At 47.1% G+C, this 19,561-nt stretch overlaps 1 protein-coding gene across 2 annotated transcripts in view; it reads left to right on the plus strand.

Annotated features, from left to right (window-relative positions):
- Positions 1-1,770: 1,770 nt before the first annotated feature.
- The window catches only part of ARID1A (AT-rich interaction domain 1A), a 69,553-nt gene continuing 51,762 nt past the window's right edge, over positions 1,771-19,561 (plus strand). For both annotated transcript variants that reach the window (XM_032612956.1, XM_032612965.1), the window contains exon 1: positions 1,771-3,282. In XM_032612956.1, the coding sequence (XP_032468847.1) occupies positions 2,146-3,282 (1,137 nt within the window). In that variant the 5' untranslated portion in view covers positions 1,771-2,145. The remainder of the gene's footprint in view (positions 3,283-19,561) is intronic.

Consider the following 19,561-nt stretch of genomic DNA (forward strand, 5'->3'; position numbering starts at 1 on the left):
CAGCATCTCTTAGAATGTAATGGTAAACTTTGATGATTCTTTACAGTGTAGGACAGAAAACAAATTTGGGTTGCATCTGTTTTCTAAGTGACCTCTTAGACTGCACCTTTTCTCTCTTTAAGGCGAAAATAGTTTCCTCCATTTGGTCATCCCTCTTCTGCAGTGGTTTCTTTGAACACTTAGGTTCCTCCAGTCCCTGAAGCCTCTTCTGTGATCTGTTTACAGTTTTACAGGTACTGTCTTTGGAGACTGGGGCTCTTGATCATTGTGGGCAAAGGTGGTGCTTGTGTTCTCCCGCTAGAAGGCTGTCATATGCCCTCAAAGTAGCTTCAGTGGTGACTATTTTAAGTCAGTGTTGAGATGACCAGCTTTGATCTCAAACCCATTCTGATGTTCTGATCACATTGTTGAATATGGCACAACTTGACCACTGTTTTTTTTTTTTTAATTAATTAAAAAATTTTTGTCTGCATTGGGTCTTTGTTGCCGTGCACGGGCTTTCTCTAGTTGCCATGAGTGGGGGCTACTCTTTGTTGCGGTGCGCGGGCTTCTCATTGCTGTGGCTTCTCCTGTTGTGGAGCACGGGTTCTAGGCACGCGGGCTTCAGTAGTTGTGGCTCACGGGTGTAGTTGCTCTGCGGATGTGGGATCTTGCCCGGTCAGGGCTCAAACCTGTGTCCCCTGCATTGGCAGGCGGATTCTTAACCACTGTGCCACCAGGGAAGCCCGTGACCACTGTTTTTTGTTTGTTTTTAATGCTAAGTAGTTAGGGGCAGCTGTGGGGACTCTGCTGCTTTTTAAAGCCACCCTCCTCTGCTCTGACTTTAAGTGACAGGGCAGTCCCCTACACTCTGTCTTGATTCTGTAAAATGGAGATAATAGACCTCATGCCCCCAGGGCCTGTGAGGACTGGCTAATGAGGGCAGAGGAGTGGGAAAACGGAAAGTCTAAAACAATGATCTGTCATTCCATGCAGCTTGCAAAGGGGATAAACTGTAAGACTCAGCTGGTTCTTTGGAGCGGGTTTGTAAAAGGTTTTGAAGAAGAAAAGTGCTGTAGAGGTGCTAAGTAGCAGCCAAGAGACCAGGCCCGCTGCCAGGGGGTCAGGCCTGGGCCGAGGCGGCCGCGGTCTCGGGCTCAGGCCAATTTTGCAGCCCCAAGTAAACTTCACGGTTGCCCGCTCCCCTACGCGCGGCCTGGAGGGGACCGACCTGGGTAGGAACGCCAGGAGGGAGGCGGCGCAGGCTCCGGAGAGGCGCGAGCTCCGGGCCGGGTTTTCCCCGAAGCCTTCGGCGGCGGCGCTGCCGAGCGAAAGCGGCAGAGGGCCTGCCGCCGCCGCGGCTGGTTCTCTCCCCTCCTCCTTTGTGAAGGGACGGGAGCGAGTCCGTTCCACGGCCTGCGCCCGCTCCGCGCTCCGCTCCGGGTTTGCCAGGCGGCCGCGACGGCGCTGGGTAAAATGGCAGTGCTGAGCCTCGTGTCGGAGTGAGGGGGACTCGGAGGAGAGTGGGGCGCTCTAGCCGCTCAGTCCGGCCGCCCGCCCGCTCGCCCGCCCGCTGCCGCGCAGCAACCTCAGCCCGCGCCGCGGCCGGGGAGGGGAGGCAGGGCGCCCGGCCCGGCCTACGCTCCGACTCTATCTCCCGGCGCCTGGGCTGCTGCCGCGCGCCCTCCAGCCCGCCCGTCCCGGGTCCCCCTCCCCCCGCTCCCTCCCTCCCTCCCCGCCCCCTCCCCCTCGCTTGCCTCCCTCCCTCCCTCCCTCCTCCTTTCTCCGGCAGCAGAAAGCGGAGAGTCACAGCGGGGCCAGGCCCTGGGGAGCGGAGCCTCCGCCGCCCCCCTCATTCCCAGGCAAGGGCTTGGGGGGAATGAGCCGGGAGAGCCGGGTCCCGAGCCTACAGAGCCGGGAGCAGCTGAGCCGCCGGCGCCTCGGCCGCCGCCGCCTCCTCCTCCTCCGCCGCCGCCAGCCCGGAGCCTGAGCCGGCGGGGCGGGGGGGAGAGGAGCGAGCGAGCGCAGCGCAGCAGCGGAGCCCCGCGAGGCCCGCCCGGGCGAGTGGGGAGGGCAGCCCGGGGGATTCGGCCCCGGGGCGGGGTGGGAGGGGGAAAGAAGACGAAGACAGGGCCGGGTCTCTCTGCGGACGAGACAGCGGGGATCATGGCCGCGCAGGTCGCCCCCGCCGCCGCCAGCAGCCTGGGCAACCCGCCGCCGCCGCCCTCGGAGCTGAAGAAAGCGGAGCAGCAGCAGCGGGAGGAGGCGGGGGGCGAGGCGGCGGCGGTAGCGGCCGAGCGCGGGGAAATGAAGGCAGCCGCCGGGCAGGAAAGCGAGGGCCCCGCCGTGGGGCCGCCGCAGCCACTGGGAAAAGAGCTGCAGGACGGGGCTGAGAGCAATGGGGGTGGCGGCGGCGGCGGAGCCGGCGGCGGTGGCGGGCCCGGCGCGGAGCCGGACCTGAAGAACTCGAACGGGAACGCGGGCCCTAGGCCCGCCCTGAACAATAACCTCACGGAGCCGCCCGGCGGCGGTGGTGGCGGCAGCAGCGACGGGGTGGGGGCGCCTCCTCACTCAGCCGCGGCCGCCTTGCCGCCCCCAGCCTACGGCTTCGGGCAACCCTACGGCCGGAGCCCGTCTGCCGTCGCCGCCGCGGCGGCCGCCGTCTTCCACCAACAACATGGCGGACAACAAAGCCCTGGCCTGGCAGCGCTGCAGAGCGGCGGCGGCGGCGGGGGCCTGGAGCCCTACGCGGGGCCCCAGCAGAACTCGCACGACCACGGCTTCCCCAACCACCAGTACAACTCCTACTACCCCAACCGCAGCGCCTACCCCCCGCCCCCCCAGGCCTACGCGCTGAGCTCCCCGAGAGGTGGCACTCCGGGGTCCGGCGCGGCGGCGGCCGCCGGCTCCAAGCCGCCTCCCTCCTCCAGCGCCTCCGCCTCCTCGTCGTCTTCGTCCTTCGCTCAGCAGCGCTTCGGGGCCATGGGGGGAGGCGGCCCCACAGCGGCCGGAGGGGGAACCCCCCAGCCCACCGCCACCCCCACCCTCAACCAACTGCTCACGTCGCCCAGCTCGGCCCGGGGCTACCAGGGCTACCCCGGGGGCGACTACGGCGGCGGGCCCCAGGACGGGGGCGCTGGCAAGGGCCCGGCGGACATGGCCTCGCAGTGCTGGGGGGCTGCTGCTGCGGCGGCGGCGGCGGCGGCGGCCGCCTCGGGAGGAGCCCAACAAAGGAGCCACCACGCGCCCATGAGCCCCGGGAGCAGCGGCGGCGGGGGTCAGCCGCTCGCCCGGACCCCGCAGGTACACGGCTGAGTGGGGAGGGGCCTGGGGCGAGCGGGGTCATGGGAGTGGGGGGGCGGCGGCGGGGAGCAGGCCACAGCCGTGGGCTACCCCCAGTCCGGGGCCCCCACTGCTGGGGAGCTGCCATTGTCTCGCTCTTCCCTCTTAAAATGGCTGCCTGTCTGCCTTACTCTCTTTCCCTCCTTCAGCCTTTGTGTGGGGCTTTCCCTGAGGTGTCTGCTCCCCTTCTCCCTCTACCCTGGTGCCTTCCAGCTCTGGGAGTCTCCCAGGGGGTGCGAAGCAGAGTGTGCGGGAAAGGGCCCGGCCCGGGGTGACGGGGTGCTGGGGGGTCAGGTTAGGGGTATAGGCAGTGCTAGGAGGTCTGGAGTTGAGTGAACAGTTATTTGCTCACCTGCCGCTCCTCTCTGCTCCTCCCCCCACCGCCCACCTTCTTCTAGGCCGGTCCCCATCTGTGTTTTCAAGGAGGGGCCCCTCGGGCTCGGGGGGACCTCGAGGGAGGGCAGGGGCCTGCTTGGGAGCAGCTAGAGGCCGGCTGCGGTCCACCCAGGGCAGCCCGGGCCGTCTCCTGTCTTAGTCTCCGTCGGCCCTGTGGCCTGGGCTTCTCCCTGGAAGTGCTGGTAAACAGCTGAGTGATTGGAGTAGTAAGTGCAGATTGCTTTGGTTTGGGATTTGAATTATGGAGGTAAAATCCTTCTGTCAAAGCCAGGAGACAGTTGGTCTTAGGTTGACATCCTATCTGTGATCTGATTGGCTCCCCATCTCCTGCTCTTGGCCATTTATAATTGCCTCTGATGTAATGGTACAACAATCCTGATGAGCTCATAAACTTTTACACTCTGCTTTTCTACCAGTGATAACCCAAACCATCGCTGCCACTATCTGCCTTTTATTCCAGAGCTGAAATTGGCTGTGACCTTGAGGAGGGAGGTTTAAGCAGCAATACTGTATCAGCAGGAGCAGAGTCCCAGACAGGCTGCCCTTGTTACATTGTGCCCGAAACAAAAGAGGAGGCAGTGGCATTTTGCTTGTACCTTGGATTTATTTTGCTTGTTATGTTTTATGCAGACTGAAATAGATTCTGTGTTGTCAGAACAGTAGCTGAGTTTTTCTCTACAATGGGTTTGCTGTTTGTTTTGGTTTTGTGACTTTCCTGATGGTATAAATGACTTCTTTGATGGCTCTGTAGATGCGTTTGTCTTGAGTAATTTTGACCCTGTTCGCTTTGCAGAACTGATATTATTTTACTGACCTTTTTATTGAGTGGCAAATGTGGGAACTTTATCAGAGGGGGTAGGAAAAAACTTTGAGAACTGAAAGCTTTCTGAAAGAGAATTTCATATTTAGGTGTACTGTTTTAAGGAAGGCTGGCCTCATTATTTGTTTACATGTTAACACTTTCTTTTGTTAATTGAACTTGGGGAGAGCAGATCAATTTAAAGGGAAGGACATCTTTTTTGATCTTGAGAGGGGCTGTTTCTTAAAGGCTTGGCTTGGTGAAATTTATCATTTGTTCCTGGAAATATCAAAAAGCCTAGTTTTCTATTTTGTCATCATTCATTTTACAGCTTTGAAATAGAGGTCAACCAGTTTTTTTCTTTGCATTTTAAGTTCCATTTATTTCTGTCTTCCAAGATAACAAAGATATGACCTACAATGATACTTAAGACTTGCTTAGAAATTACAAGTTTTAGGTGTGTTTTTATGTATTCTGTTTTATTTTGCCCTTCCTCTTCATCATGTTCTGTCTTCAGTGCTTTGGCCAGGAATATTGGGTATTCTTTGGAGTCATCTATCTTTTCAAAGCAGAAAAAAGTCTTCCTTCATGTCTGCCCCTCTCCCAGCAGTACCCAGTTGTACCTTTGTCCTATGAGATTTTGTTCACATTTTGTTCACTTCGGCGGCCTAATTAGATGTATTCCCTCCCCATCTTAGAACTGCTTTTCTACTCTTACGTTGAGCTGGGAATTTTGAAAATATTTATGTCAGGTAGCAGGTTTAGAGGTCTGTGCCTTGACTCTGTGTCTTCCATGATGTTATACATCTGGGCAAGAAATAGGGGAATTTTAAATTAGATTCCTAGTGTCTGGAGGAGAAATTTTGTCTTAGAACATCTTCTCTCTGGGTCATTCTATAGTTTATCTCTTTTCCCTCATTTTTTCCCTTTTGAGGGTGAGGGGGAAAGGAGGCTAAGAAATTTACTATTCTTAAACCATCAGATGAAATAATTTGGGGTAAGTCAAGGCTCATTTAAAAACAAAAATTAATTTGAATTCTTTCAGCTTGGGGATATTCAAGCAAATTCTTTTTTTTTTTTTTTTTTTTTTGGTAAAACCAATTTTTGCCGTATAGTAATTTCTGTTTTTCAGTCATTAAATATTTGAGCACTTTCTATGTACTAGGCACTATGGTCTGTGCTGGATAAATGGTAGGAAAGTAGATACAGTCCCTGTTTGGAAGCTTGTCTGTGCTGCCTTTGTGCAAATTTTCTTATTCCCTTTTAACATTAACAGGCCTAGCACTTCACACAACATAGATTCCTGTAGGATTTCAGTTCAGTTACCTGTTCTCCTGAGACCCAGAGCATGGGCTGGTGAGCATTCACTTGTAGAGGAGACAGTGCAACTTCCAGTTTTGTGGGTTGCTTCATGTGTGTCATCTAGATGAAGGTTGTAGGTAGGTAGATTTCGTTCTGAATTCCTTTTTGCTACTTAAGGTTAAACTACTTGTCAGACCACGATGCCCTATTCTTAAGCATTCTTAAATAATAAGATCTTGGTTTGTTCTCTTCTTTCCCTAACTCAGTCGTGAATTAAGAGTTTTTTGCAAGTGTTTCACTTTGTTATAAGGCAGAAACTAACACACCATTGTAAAGCAATTATACTCTAATAAAGATGTTGGAAGAAAAAGTTTTTGCAGGGACTTGATTAACACAGCTAAGGTGGTAATGTTCATTTGACTGAATCTTAGGTATGTGTGTGTATTGTGGCTCTGTCTTTTCACAGGAGCTGGTTGGATCCCATCAAACAAACTTTTCCTTTATGCCTTTCCATAAGTAGTATTGTATCTCAAGGTGTTGAATCCTGCTACTGATGAAATACTTTTCAGTCACCTATGTTCTTGAACCTCGTGTAAAGCTTTTTTTTTTTTTAGCTGTAGTACCTTGAGCTGGTAGACTACGCTCATCAAAGTAAAAAATCCAATAGAATATGTAGTCCAGGATCAAGGTGGATTTGATTGTAGAAGCTTGGCTGTTAGTTCCTGCTATGGAAATATCAAATGATATTTCCGACTCCTGGGAAACAAATACAGGAATCCTGGGCTTATGGGAATGCCTACTGGCAGAAATTCTGGGCTGGCTGAAACACAGGACTCTTGGAGCTCTCTCAAGTAGGAGGGATCAGGAAAACCACACTGAGACGGCACTTAGTTGTGAGGGCTTCATGTTTCTCTGCTTTCCATGAGAGAACTGGGCTGATGAAGGTTGGGATGATGGTGAGAGAAGAGAGAAAGCAGTCAGGACCAAGGCTGGCTTCTTTGTATTGGGCCCTGTGGGGATTTTTTAAGGTTCCTTCCCTTGTGTGTGGCACAGAGTAACCATGACAAGTGGCACCTGCTGTAACAAGATGATTTGGATTGCATTAAATATTCATATGTTAGATTGACTCCTGTAGGGTGTGAAGTCTACAGTCACCCTTTTGCAAAGTTAGCGAACCTTATTGTGTGTATGTACGTATGTATGTATATATTTATGGCTGCGTTGGTCTGCGTACGGGCTTTCTCTAGTTGCGGCAAGCAGGGGCTGCACTTCCTTGCGGTGTGTGGGCTTCTCATTTCGGTGGCTTCTCTTGCTGTGGAGCACACGCTCTAGGTGCTTGGGCTTCAGTAGTTGCAGCACGCGGGCTCTAGAGCGCAGGCTTGGTAGTTCTGGCTCACAGGCTTAGTTGCCCCATGGCATGTGGGATCTTCCTGGACCAGGGATTGAAGCTATGTCTCCTGCATCAGCAGGCGGATTCTTAACCACTGCGCCCCAGGGAAGTCCCAGTGAACCTTTTTTAAAACGTGGAAATAAGCTAACAAAGTAATGGTCAGGGTCTTTTCCCATTCCCATCCCCCAAAGTTTGTATTGATTGGCGTCAAATCCCAAAATTCTAGAAGCAACTGAAGCATGCAAATATGGCTAAAATATGGCATTCAAAATGAATTGGCACTAAATAGTTCTTTCCTGCCAGTGAGATGGGATGATACCTTGGTCTCTGAAATGGAGTCCTGATTCCCTTGGCTTTCATTTCTGGGTTTTTCCCTGTTTAGATAGGTCATTATCATTACTGATGTGCATCGAGTTGTGTGTGGTATAGTAGTGAGCAGTAAAGAGTGCAGGAGTCAGAAGGAAGAGGAGCTTTGGTTCCAGATGCAGCTCTGGATTAAGCTGTGTGACTTTGGGCAGGGCATTTGCCTTCTCTGTTTCATTTTCTCTTCGCTGGTAAAGCAAAGCTGGTGAACTGCATAACCTTCTCTGATGCTACACATCTGTCTGTGCTTCCATACGTGGCTTGTTAGGAGGGCAGCTTCTTCCTGTACCTTTTTCAACAGGGATCCTGAGACCATCTTTCTTTCCCTGGGCTCAAGGAACTCAAGTCTGTTTTCTCTTGAGGACTTACAGGAACAAGATCTAAATAGTTGGGTGCCACTGTGGTCTGTGGCCCTTCACAGAAAAGGCCCTACCAGATTGTTTTGCTTTGAGACTGTTAATCTGGTTGTCATTAGTCATTCCACCTGGCTGGTGGTATTAATACACTAAACAGTAATTGAAAAATTAGACTTCATTAGAGCAAGACTTGAAAAATAGTTCCTTCAGAATCTCCATGAGGGGATTTTGGCTAGATTAGGGAGGGGGTGAGGAGTGGATATTCATAAATTCAGCATTAACACTGTTTCTTTGGTGGGGGGTGGATAGGAAGGTGGGGAGAGGTAGTATTAAGCTCTCCAGACTCTTCTGGTGTTTGGGCAGTTCTAGGTCTGGTTTGGGCAGTTGGTTGTAATCTGAGTGCCTGAACTTGCCCTGTAAGTTTTGCTGAGAGAGGAGCAAAAGTTCCTGAGACTGGAACAGGAACAGGAAAAGCTAAGCGTCTCAGGGTCAGCTTCATAGGTGTATTGCCATTTCTCATACCCCTGTTGCTTTTTTAAAACTATGTTGTGTGGTTTGCAGTTGGTCCTGGAAATGCTGTTCTTTCGGCTGTTCTCCAGTATACCAGAATTTCCAATTTTTCTCCTCCTGGTTTAGTAGTTAAAAAGTGTAATTTAGGCATCTTAGAGGTGTGCTAGAAGGAAGCTTCCCTTTATGAAAGAGGGAAAAAGGTAGAGGGAAAGGTGTTTGATAATTCTTTGCTTGACACAGCAGCTTCTTCTCTCTGAAGGAGCCAAGTGTTTCAGAGCTTTGTGTAAATACTTGCTGAGCTGTCAATATGTACCCAGGAGGTTTCTATAGTAAGATGTAAACGGCTCTATAGAATGTTTGACAGGCAAATTAATAAACAGTTTTCAAGCAAAGATAATGCTAGTTTCTTCTCACATGGTGGAATAAAATAACATTGGAGAAAAAGACTTGGGGGTAGGGAAGAGAGGGTAATGCTGGGGGGTAGAGGTGGGGGTGGAGAGCATGGAGATGAGAAGAAATGATCTAAAAGAGGTTTGAAGTGAAAAGATGATGCCCTGGAAGAGAAACCTCCCTGGTTCTGGCTCCATGCTGAGTTCAGGGCACGTGGAGCCCTGTTTAAAATCAGTTGCAGTTTCAGAGTGAAAATAAACAGAAGTTTGGAAAGAAGGTCCTAATTTTCAGTTAGTGAACTAAGTGTGCTCCTAAAGCTTGCTTTATGAGACTGTGAGTTTTAAATTTAAAGCATTGTTCTTTCAGAACGTTTCTGTAGTTTGGTGAGATGTTTTTAGGGTTGGGTTTGCATTTTTGGAATACCAAAAAGGAAAAAAAGATACTACTACTTCAGTGCTGTCCTCAGCCTCTGTTCTGCTTTGGCTTGCAGGATTATAAGCCCACTCCTGCAAGGGCCAGGTTTAATTTTTTTTTAATTAATTAATTTATTAATTTATTTTTGGCTGCATTGGGTCTCCGTTGCTGCGTGCAGGCTTTCTCTAGTTGTGGTGAGAGGGGGCTACTCTTCATTGTGGTGCGCGGGCTCCTCACTGTGGTGGCTTCTCTTGTTAGGGAGCACGGGCTCTAGGCGCTCGGGCTTCAGTAGTTGTGGCACGTGGGCTCAGTAGTTGTGGCTTACGGGCTTAGTTGCACCAGGCTTAGTGGGATCTTCCTGGACCAGGGCTCGAACCCGTGTCCCCTCCTGCATTGGCAGGCGATTTTTAACCACTGTGCCACCAGGGAAGCCCGGGCTGGGTTTAATTTATATAGCTTTTACTGGACTCCTGTGCATCACTTATTTTTTGTTTGTTTGTTTTTGTTTTTGTTTGTGGTACGCGGGGGGCCTCTCACCGCTGTGGCCTCTCCCGCTGCAGAGCACAGGCTCCGGACGCGCAGGCTCAGCGGCCATGGCTCACGGACCCAGCCGCTCCGCGGCATGTGGGATCCTCCCGGACCGGGGCATGAACCCGTGTCCCCTGCATCGGCAGGCGGACTCTCAACCACTGCGCCACCAGGGAAGCCCCATCACTTATTTTTATATTAAAATTAATGCCCCAGGTTCCTGGGTCATTACAGTGTTTGCGGAGTCGCTAAGTCCTGCCTGAAGGGTTATGTGAGTAGATTCAATCTTTGTTTTTAAAATTGCCATTTTAGGATTAAAAACGTTTCTGGTTCTTCTGGTAAAACATTCTTTTTATGGAGGAGGAGGTATTTTAGAAGTGTTTTATCTGTCTGCCTATGGTACTCTCCCTTGGTAGCCTTGTGAGATGACCGGATTTACTTTCTCAAAGTCTCTTTTTAAACGTAATCCACTGACTCTGACACCAGTGTTCTTCACAAGAAGTGTTCTTTAGACCAGAGTCCTGGAAGTGCCTTTTTGACTCAGCATAGTAGTAGGGAGTATGAATGTAATTATGGCCCTGACCATAATTTTTAGTTAGGTTCAGCTAACTCACCAAAGGCTATCAGCTTGTTTTAAAACAAGATACAAAAACTTGGGTTGACACTGACATTGATTGCCCAGGCCTTTCCCCAGTATGGTGGTAGGGAGGGTATTAGAACTTCAGGCTTGTTGCTGAGAGGATGATTTCTAGCTCAGGGGGGTCTGGAGATTCAAATGGGGGTGGGATGTAGCTCTTTGTGAACATACCTACTAGATACTAGGGAGGGACTTAAAAGATAGAGGCAATATCTGCTTCAGAGGAATTTAGTTTTCTTGGGAAGCATGCTTACGTGTACACATTTGGAAAACTTGCAAAGCAGGGTTTTACAAATGGATACAGACCAAACTAAGTGTATGGGCTGAAGGAATCTGAGAATAAGGAGCAATGACATTTGGGCAGAGTAAACCTGGGACAGCTTTCCAGAGGCAGTGATTTGTGAAGTTAAATGTCCAAGAAGGCGAAAGTTAAAATATTAATTTGCTTCTTCATAATGCTACTCTGAGTTTCATGGGCTTTATAGAATTCAAGTTACACATCCATCCCCAGACCTGTAGTTGTCTCATTCTGGTGACTTTGAGAATTTGGACTGTAACCAGTTCCATGAAAGAGAGTGGTTTCAGGGTCTTAGTGGTTCCTGTGGTTATGTGGGGCCTTTAGTACAACCTGCCAAGTTCTTGGCTAGTTCAGAGGCCCTTTTGTAGTAATTTTGGGTTTGGAAGGTTGTGTCACCTTCAGAGTTGTGTGCCCTGGACAACTCTACAGTGATAGTCGTTCAACTTTGGTTAGAGAGCCTGAGTTTTTTCTTTTTCGGCAAAGTTAATTGACCTTTCTTAAAACAGGAGCCATGAGGTACCTGTCTGGACTCAGGCTGCTGCTGTTTCTGAAGGTTTGGGAGCTGTGCTCAAGCTGAGTTGCTTGGATCAGACCTTATATTGAGGGTTGTTGGGTGGGTAAGCCTGCACATACGCAGTTTGCCCATCTGTTCACAGAAATGGTCTTTAATATTGTTTTTGATTAGGTTGGCTGTGGCCAAGAAGCTCATAAATGCTGCAAACACATGCTCATTCCTTATGGGAGCCTCTGAAATGTAGTGATTTTGGTTTCTCTTTACCTTCTAGTCCATGTGTGATTGGATCACATGTGATTTCTGGCACTTTTCAAATGGTAAGTGGATGCTTAACAACTGAAGATGCTTGGAGGGTCCAGTACCAGGCTACTACAGTGCTTCCACCTGGAAGAGGAGGGTAGGTTACACTGTTCCAGTATAAGGATATGGAGTCTTGAATACAGATTCTAGTTTGGAAATATCTCTTCCACCATCTTTACCTTGCCATTCTGGCATTTTGCAAAAGTGAGTTTCCAGTAACTCAGAATTGGGCACAGTGGTTCCAGCAAGTGTGTAGGGGCTTGAGATGAACTCCTTAGTCAGTCCAGGTTTTAAGAATCCAAGTTGGGGTGAATGTTGACTTAACTGCCTTGAGTATTCTTCCCTGAACTTGCTCTTCCCCCTATTTAAATGGATGGCATTAGTATTTATTGAATTTGAAGGGACATCTGAGTGAACTTTTATTTTTGTCAGTCATTTGTGCATACTAGAAGATGGTCTTGGGACAGGTTGAGTCTGTATTTCCCAGTGGCTTCTGCATTTTCTAAGGGTGGACTGCAGTGGGAAGAAGTCTAATGCCAAGAATGCATTCCAACATGCTGCAGAGTAGGAAATTTGATCCCTAAAATGTTGACTTAGTGTTGGTTATGGTACATATTAGAAATCACTCAGTAATCCAGGACAGATTTTTGTCATCCTCCAGGAAGTTAATGTTGGTATGAAATACTAAGGGGCTTTGGGCACTGGGCTGTGCGCTCTGCAGGCCCAGAGTGCTGCTTGAATATGAAGAGGAAATGTGCCATGTGCGTTTTTTTTTCTCTTTTGCATTTGGGCTTCCTTATGGCTTCATTGCTTCTGGGTTCGTAAGTCTGCAATGTTAGGTATTAGACTTCCTCCTCCCTTGGCACTGGCACGTTCATGATTTTTTTGTGGCTCATCACCAGCAGCCAAGATTTTTGTATGCTTTTCCCTCTTAAACTTGTTAGCTTTCAGCTTGCTTGTTTATAGACGTCTCTGTTAAAAGGAACTCCCCCCTCAAGATCTAGCACCAGCATGACGGCAGCAGGGGAGTTTAGGGATTGGTGTGATATTTGAAAACCCATTTGCTGTGCGCTTAGTGTCTTTATTTTGCCTCCTGTTTTCCTTGAGGTCACAACTTGCATGAGTGCATCTGGGTCCAGCTGTTTATTCTCAACTGACTGGTGCCTGGTGTACTTTGACTTTAAGAAGAGTGTGAGTTCAGCCACGTGGTAGAGGATTAAAGGCTACATCGTGCTGGGTGCTTCCTTTAAGAGGAAACAGATATGTCTTTGGGCTCTTCTTGCCCAGTGATTTCCCCTCTCTCTTGGGTAGACCTTATTACAGCTTTCTGTTGTTCTTAGAGAACAAATCACCTGAGCAGAATGCTGGGAATTGGTTGCTCTTTGTTACTACATCTTTTCTGGTGAATACAGATGGCTTTGTCTCTTGCCTTTTGGACAAGATTCTGTTCTGGTTGGAAGGTGATGGAGTTTCATGGCATTAGTTTAGGAGTGTGAAACTCTTGATTCACATTCGGATAACCTGCCTTTCGTTTCCAGACTTCTAACTTTTTACCTGTTTAGGAATCTGGGCTGCCAAAGATATTAATAAGGATTTGGGGATCAATTCTATAGGTAGTTTGTCCACAACTTTGTCCTGGGCCAGGGGTAGGCCAGGGACCTCACTGAGTTCCCTGTTTTCAAGTGATGCTGTGTTGGGGGTGAATATTAATGATAATTACCATGTAGTTGAGTACTTGCTATGTGCCAAGCACTATGCTTGGGTCTGTCCATGAATTTCTTTATTTAATCTTCACAATCATGAGAGGTGGGTTCTAGAGTTATTCCTCCCACTTTACAGATGAGGAAGTAGAGTAAGAATGAGAAATTCGCCCTAGGACAAAAAACTAGTAAAAGGTAGGGTTTAGGTTTGAATCAAGGTTTGTCTGATTCTCCAGAGCTGTGTAACATTATAAGATACTAAGTTTGCTTCTCCAAAATAAATTATTCAAGCACTAGACCTTGTTGGGACATTATTTTTTGCAATAATCTAGAACTCTTTTTTAAAAAAACTATTTAGTTATTTAGGCTGTGCCAGGTCTTCATTGCGGCATGCGAGACCTTCAGTTGCAGCGTGCATGTGGGATCTAGTTCCCCGACCAGGGATGGAACCCGGGCCCCCTGCATTGGGAGCTCAGATTCTTAGCCACTGGACCACGAAGGAAGTCCCTAGAACTCTTAAATGGGGTGAAAGACTGAAAAGCCTTTAGTTACAGTTTGACATTATGCCTAGATTTCTGTCCCATCCATCTCTTCCATTTAGAATTTTATTTAGGTTTTTGATGAATGTCTATATGATCCCGATGGTAAGAATTGGCAGGATTTGGTCCTTAGGCCCTTTTCTCTTTGAGAGTGGGGATAGAGGTAGGATTCAGGCTCAAAGATAGAGCCCTTCACTTTGACCTAAATGAGAGTAACTTGCATTATGAAAATATTTGCAGAGTGATTTTACTTTCTAGAACTTGGAGCACTCACTGGAGAGATGAGGATTATTGTCTCAGTTTTCCACTTCAGGGAAGTGAACACGTAAAGGTTAAGTGCCTCACACAGTTTCATGTCAGAGTCAGCTCTAAAAGCGAGGTTTAAAGTTCCCTTAGGCTGTGTGACTTGAGGCAAGTCACTTCTCTGAATCTGTATCCTCAACTGTATGATAAGGAAAAATATCTACTTGCAGCTGTAGTAAACATTAAATAACATATATGTAAGTATTACTTGTTATCCAATAAAATTCGAACACAGCTCCTAGTTGGTAGAGGCCCCTGCTTGAGAGGGGGATAGAATTGTTAAAGACAAACAGCGTTAGTCTGTGCTGAATTAAAAGCTATCCCATAGTTTTTATCTGGGCCCATAGCATTTTTACCTGGGCCCTGTTTAGAAATGCAAATACTCATCCAGACGTACTGAATCCAAAACTCTGGCAGTATGTTTTAACAAAACCTCCAGGCCACTATAATGCACACTCAAGTTTGAGAACTACTGGATTTATGCTCAGCTAGGCTACAGAATATATCTGAAATACCTGAGGGGCTTCTTCCAAATTATACCAAAGGCTAATGTTCCAGATGCATCTGCCCGTCCCATGATGTTGAAAGTGTGTTATTGGTTGGAGAAAAGGTTAAAAGTGCTAGGGGTTGGGGGAGAAGAAAGAAAGTACTTTTGAGATGGATCTTCTATACAGTAATGACACACTCTGTTTGTTTATAGGACCTAGGGACTCCCTGCCCTCCATTTCTCTTTTAGCTCTTTGGTGGCGTAGCATGAGGATGGTTCTGGTTTGATGAAGGTGGAAAAGCTCATTTTAGGGTGGTGGCCTCCAAGTATGACCAGTTGATAAAACTGCCCAAAAAAGTCATTCTTGAAAATGCGCCTCAGAGGCTAGTATTTGAAACCTTAATTAAATGCCATGATATCCTTTCTGCTCGTTGATGGCCAGCTGATCTGAGAATCTGGTGGTCTCTGAGTATAGACCATTCTTAATGACTTTCCTCTGTCTCTCATCCTCCACCCCTCAGTGCCCCAGTGGCCACCTTGAGTTTTGCTGTGATTCCTTTCTTTGTGTCCCTTGTTGTGAAGTCCTAGTAAATAAACCCTCTAAGAAGACTCCTGACAAGTTACCCCATCTCTGAAGTGTATGAGGTCTCTTCGAGGAATGGACATTTGAGCCAAAACCTGTCTGTCCCTAGTTGTATGACTTAATAAGGATTGTGCTTGGCACAGAGATGGAAGTTACAGAAATGGTCAGATAATAAACATTAATAATGCAAAGACCAAGTGGAGAACCAGTGTTGTAGTTCATGGGGGCTTTCTGAAAACCTGATGTGGTTTCTCAGTCCTTCCCATTAAAAACATGTTTCCTGTACCAGACCTCTTTTCCCTCCTGCCTGAGAAGGGAAGCTGTGATCACTGTGACCTGGCTGCGATGAAGGCAGAGGCTTCCAGGAGGCAGTATGCTGACAGTTTGATCTGTGATTTGATATTTGTATGTACAGACAATACTCTGGTAGTCATATGTTCCGTGTGTGTGTTTTTGTGTTCTAGACTCACTTTATCATCCCTCTGCCATTCAGCTTTATTTTCTCTCTGTTCTTGTTTTTTTCCTTTTTCATTCTTTCCTTTGGTTTCTAACTGTTAGTAGAATGCAAAGCACATGGAGACTTCAGTAGCTTTAACACACCAGAGCTGACAAAATGTCTTAAGAGAACCGGAGAGGCAATTTATACCACTTTCAGATCAACATCGTTTCAGTGAAGATTCCTGGTATCTGCTTACCTCTGTTGGAATGGCCTGGCTAACTAGAGGCAGGACGTGTCTTTGTCTAATAAACTAAGAAACAGAAGTTTCCTAGATGATCTCTCCCTCTTCTCTTTTCTCACCTTATTGCCTTTGGTCTGGAGACTTTCTTAGCCCTCCTTAATCTGTTTTGGAGGATCTGTTGGTCTAAGACAGATTTGTAACATTCTTGTTTTTCTTTCTAGTCTGTGATTTGAATCTTCTGCTTTCCCAGTGCAGCTTTGAATTGGCTTCTTCAAAACCCCTACATAAAACCTCAAGTGACCAATATGTGGTCTCATTATGGTATTTTGGGTTAAAATAAAATGAGATTGAGATTGCCTTATTCAAGGCACACAGAATTTCCCTTTGGTAAATGTGTCTGGGTGAGTGAACACAGCAATCTCAAAAGAGTGTATGAGCCAAAACAGACTTGGGGTGGGGTACGGATAAATATTAGCTAGATTTCCATAGCTTAGCGTGACAAGTATTCATCGCAATTTGATTATACTGGCCACAGATAGCAGGAAAGACAGCTGGTAACTTTGGTCTAGTCTCACGCATTTCTCGTATAAATGATGAAGCCAGGGTCTTCAGTACACATTTGTGTGGACAGTGGTGTAGAGGAGGGGAGGTTGGTACCAATGTACTTTTGGAGCTCTGAAAAGAATAGGAGAATCTATAGTACTCTATGGCTTTTCATTCAGGGAACTGCTGACCTTAAAAAAGCCTGAGGATTTGGAAGCATCTATAATCTTAATAAGGTAGGCTGTGCACTTGGCCGTTCTTTAACGTATTTTATTGTGCCTGTTATAGTGGACATAGGGGGACCAAGGGAAAGGCTGGCATTTTTGGAAAGTGGTCCAGGGCAGCCCTAGGAATTAATGAAAGTGCCATGGCTGCTGCTTCTCAGTGTCTTTATCAAAATATAGTACTTGATTGGATTGATTACAATCAAAGCATGATGGCAAACAGATTCCCCTACTGCATGTGAATCAAGTTCCTACAGCTAAGTGATGTCACAGATACCTTTTTTAGTATAGAAGGAAAAACTTGGGCAGAATGTAAAACTGTGCACTTAGAGATTTAGAACCTTTTTATATGACCCATGCCAGACCAAGTTTGGAGTTACAGATAAAGTAAAAGGAACGGGGGAAAAGAGAGCTTTTTAAAGGAGAAGGCAAGGAGGCCTTCAAGTTTTTTGGCTAGAAGCAGGTTTTGCCTTTGCCTTTTTTGTCTATTTTTGAGCAGTTATCTGTAAAGCAATTTAACATATGGAAGAGGGAGTAGTATTTTAGAAACTAGGTCAAAAGAACTAGGTGTGATTTAGAAGTGTTGTCTTTACTGAAAAGTTGATATATACTCTCCTGGGTAAAGCTCTGTTTGAAAGGCTATATGCCCCTTGCCTCTCCATGTATCCCTTAAGTGTACCATATCAATTCCTGATAAATGACAAATAGGTAGGGAAGAAAATGTCTAAACCTACTTAGTGCTTCATTCTTAACCTACTCAGTTGGGCTGCGGTCCATCCACAATAAGGTCCTTTCCCTAGTAGAAGCACCAAAGGATGGTTTGTGGGAGGAAATACTTTTTTCTGATGTCAACCCATAACACCTCGTGTGGGTAGTCAGGTCTGTATATTGTTAAGTTTTTAATTATTAAGCATATACTGGAAGGCAAGTATACCAACCTGTTTTCCTTGTATACCATCAGGTTTTCTTGGACTTTGATCATATGCCCCATTTCTCAAGAATTTTCAGGATAAGAACTTGTTTTTTAGCTCACTTAATTGTCCGGTCCTGTTACTGAAATATTGTCTAATTTAAAGCATACAATAGTTGGGACTTGCCAGTGTAAGAAATCTTGTGGCAAAACTTCTTTTGAAAAACCTGTGAGTACCTGCCTACCATTTGGCAGTTGCTTACAGTAATGTAACAGCTACTTAAGGAGCTTCTACAGTGTATCAGGCAACAGGGTTCATAATGCCATGGAGTACTTTCTAGTAGGGAAAGATATATATAAATAATCACAAATAACTATATAATTATAATTGTATTAATGCACTGGGGAAGTACCGCCTTCAGTAAATTATTTTCCAACTATTTCATAAAGTAAATTTTGATTTATGATTACCTTGGCTAGTGGGTGACTTCGTACTGTTGAGCTCTTGGGATACGTGCCAGTCAGTTCTGATTCCCTTTCCCATCACTGCTCCAGGGTCAATTGTTACAGGAAATTCTCCATCTCAGACTGGACTTGTAATGGGCTAGAGTCCATTATTTCTCAGTGAGGCTCTTCTTTGTGTGGAGATGCATTGCAGGACATTTGGCATCCTGCTCCCCAGGTAATAAATGCCGGTAATACCACAGAATCGCTGTGATAACCTAAAAGGCACTTTCGTACATTGGTTTCCAAACACTTCTCAGGGGCTAGTATTGCCCTGGTTGAAAACCGTCGGGCTTTACTGTCAGGATTCTTGGAAGGAGCTATTGAACAAATTCCTTTGGGAGAACAGACTGAAAGTAGGTAGAGCTTGAGAACTGGACTGGTCAACCCTTTTGGTGTCTAACTTGTGTGTGTGTTTAAATTTTCTTTATTTTAAAAAAATATTTATTTATTTTTGGCTGCGTTGGGTCTTCGTTGCTGTACATGGGGGCTACTCTTCGTTGCAGTGCACCGAAGTCGTCTTATTGCGGTGGCTTCTCTTTGTTGCAGAGCACAGGCTCTAGGCACGTGGCCTCAGTAGTTGTGGCACACAGGGTTAGTTGCTCCGCGGCATGTGGGATCTTCCTGGATCAGGGCTCGAACCCATGTCCCCTGCATTGGCAGGTGAATTTTTTTTTTTTCTTTTTTGCGGTACGCGGGCCTCTCACTGTTGTGGCCTCTCCTGTTGCGGAGCACAGGCTCCGGACGCGCAAGCTCAGCGGCCATGGCTCACGGGCCTAGCCACCCTTCGGCATGTGGGATCTTCCCGGACCGGGGCACAAACCCGTGTCCCCTGCATCGGCAGGCGGACTCTCAACCGCTGCGCCACCAGGGAAGCCCGGCAGGCGGATTCTTAACCACTGCACCACCAGGGAAGTCCTGTAGTATTCTTGTTTTTTAAGTGGGTATTTTGAAACTGCTTTCAGCTCCATTCTGCTTTTTCTCCTATTGAGTATGGAGAGAGGGAAGTAATTTATTTGATTGTTAGTTAACTTCTAGTTGACCACTTTGGGTTTCTGGTCTTGAGTGTGTGGGACCAGACCTGGGTCTGGTTTCTAAGCTTTATTGCTTAGAAATTTGGAACTTGTGTAGGATGATAATAGCTAACATTTTGGGTGCTGGAGGTTATAGCAATCAAACACAGACACATACCTTGTATTCTAGCCTTGTAGCTTATACTAGTCTAGGATATAGACTTTAAACAAGATAAATAAGTAAACTTTGGTATATAGTATGCTTAGTGATATGTGCTCAGGAGCAAAGTTAATCAGGGATCAACTATTAGGAAGTGTGCAGGATTGAAATCTTAAATGGGTACCAGGGGAGGCCAAAGTGAAGGGATACTTGATGTGAGAGAGCTGTACTGATACCTGAGAGAAGAAAGAGTATTCCAGGTGGAGAGATCAGTGAATACAAAGACTCTGAGGCTGGAGCATGTCCAGCTGGTTTGAAGAACAATGTTTTGTTTCGTTTTAATGTGTTAACTTATTCAACCCTGAGGGTGCTACTGCTGCCGTCTCTATTCTGTTGA

The sequence above is a fragment of the Phocoena sinus genome, chromosome 1, assembly GCF_008692025.1.
Source record: "Phocoena sinus isolate mPhoSin1 chromosome 1, mPhoSin1.pri, whole genome shotgun sequence".
Lineage (NCBI taxonomy): Eukaryota > Metazoa > Chordata > Mammalia > Artiodactyla > Phocoenidae > Phocoena > Phocoena sinus.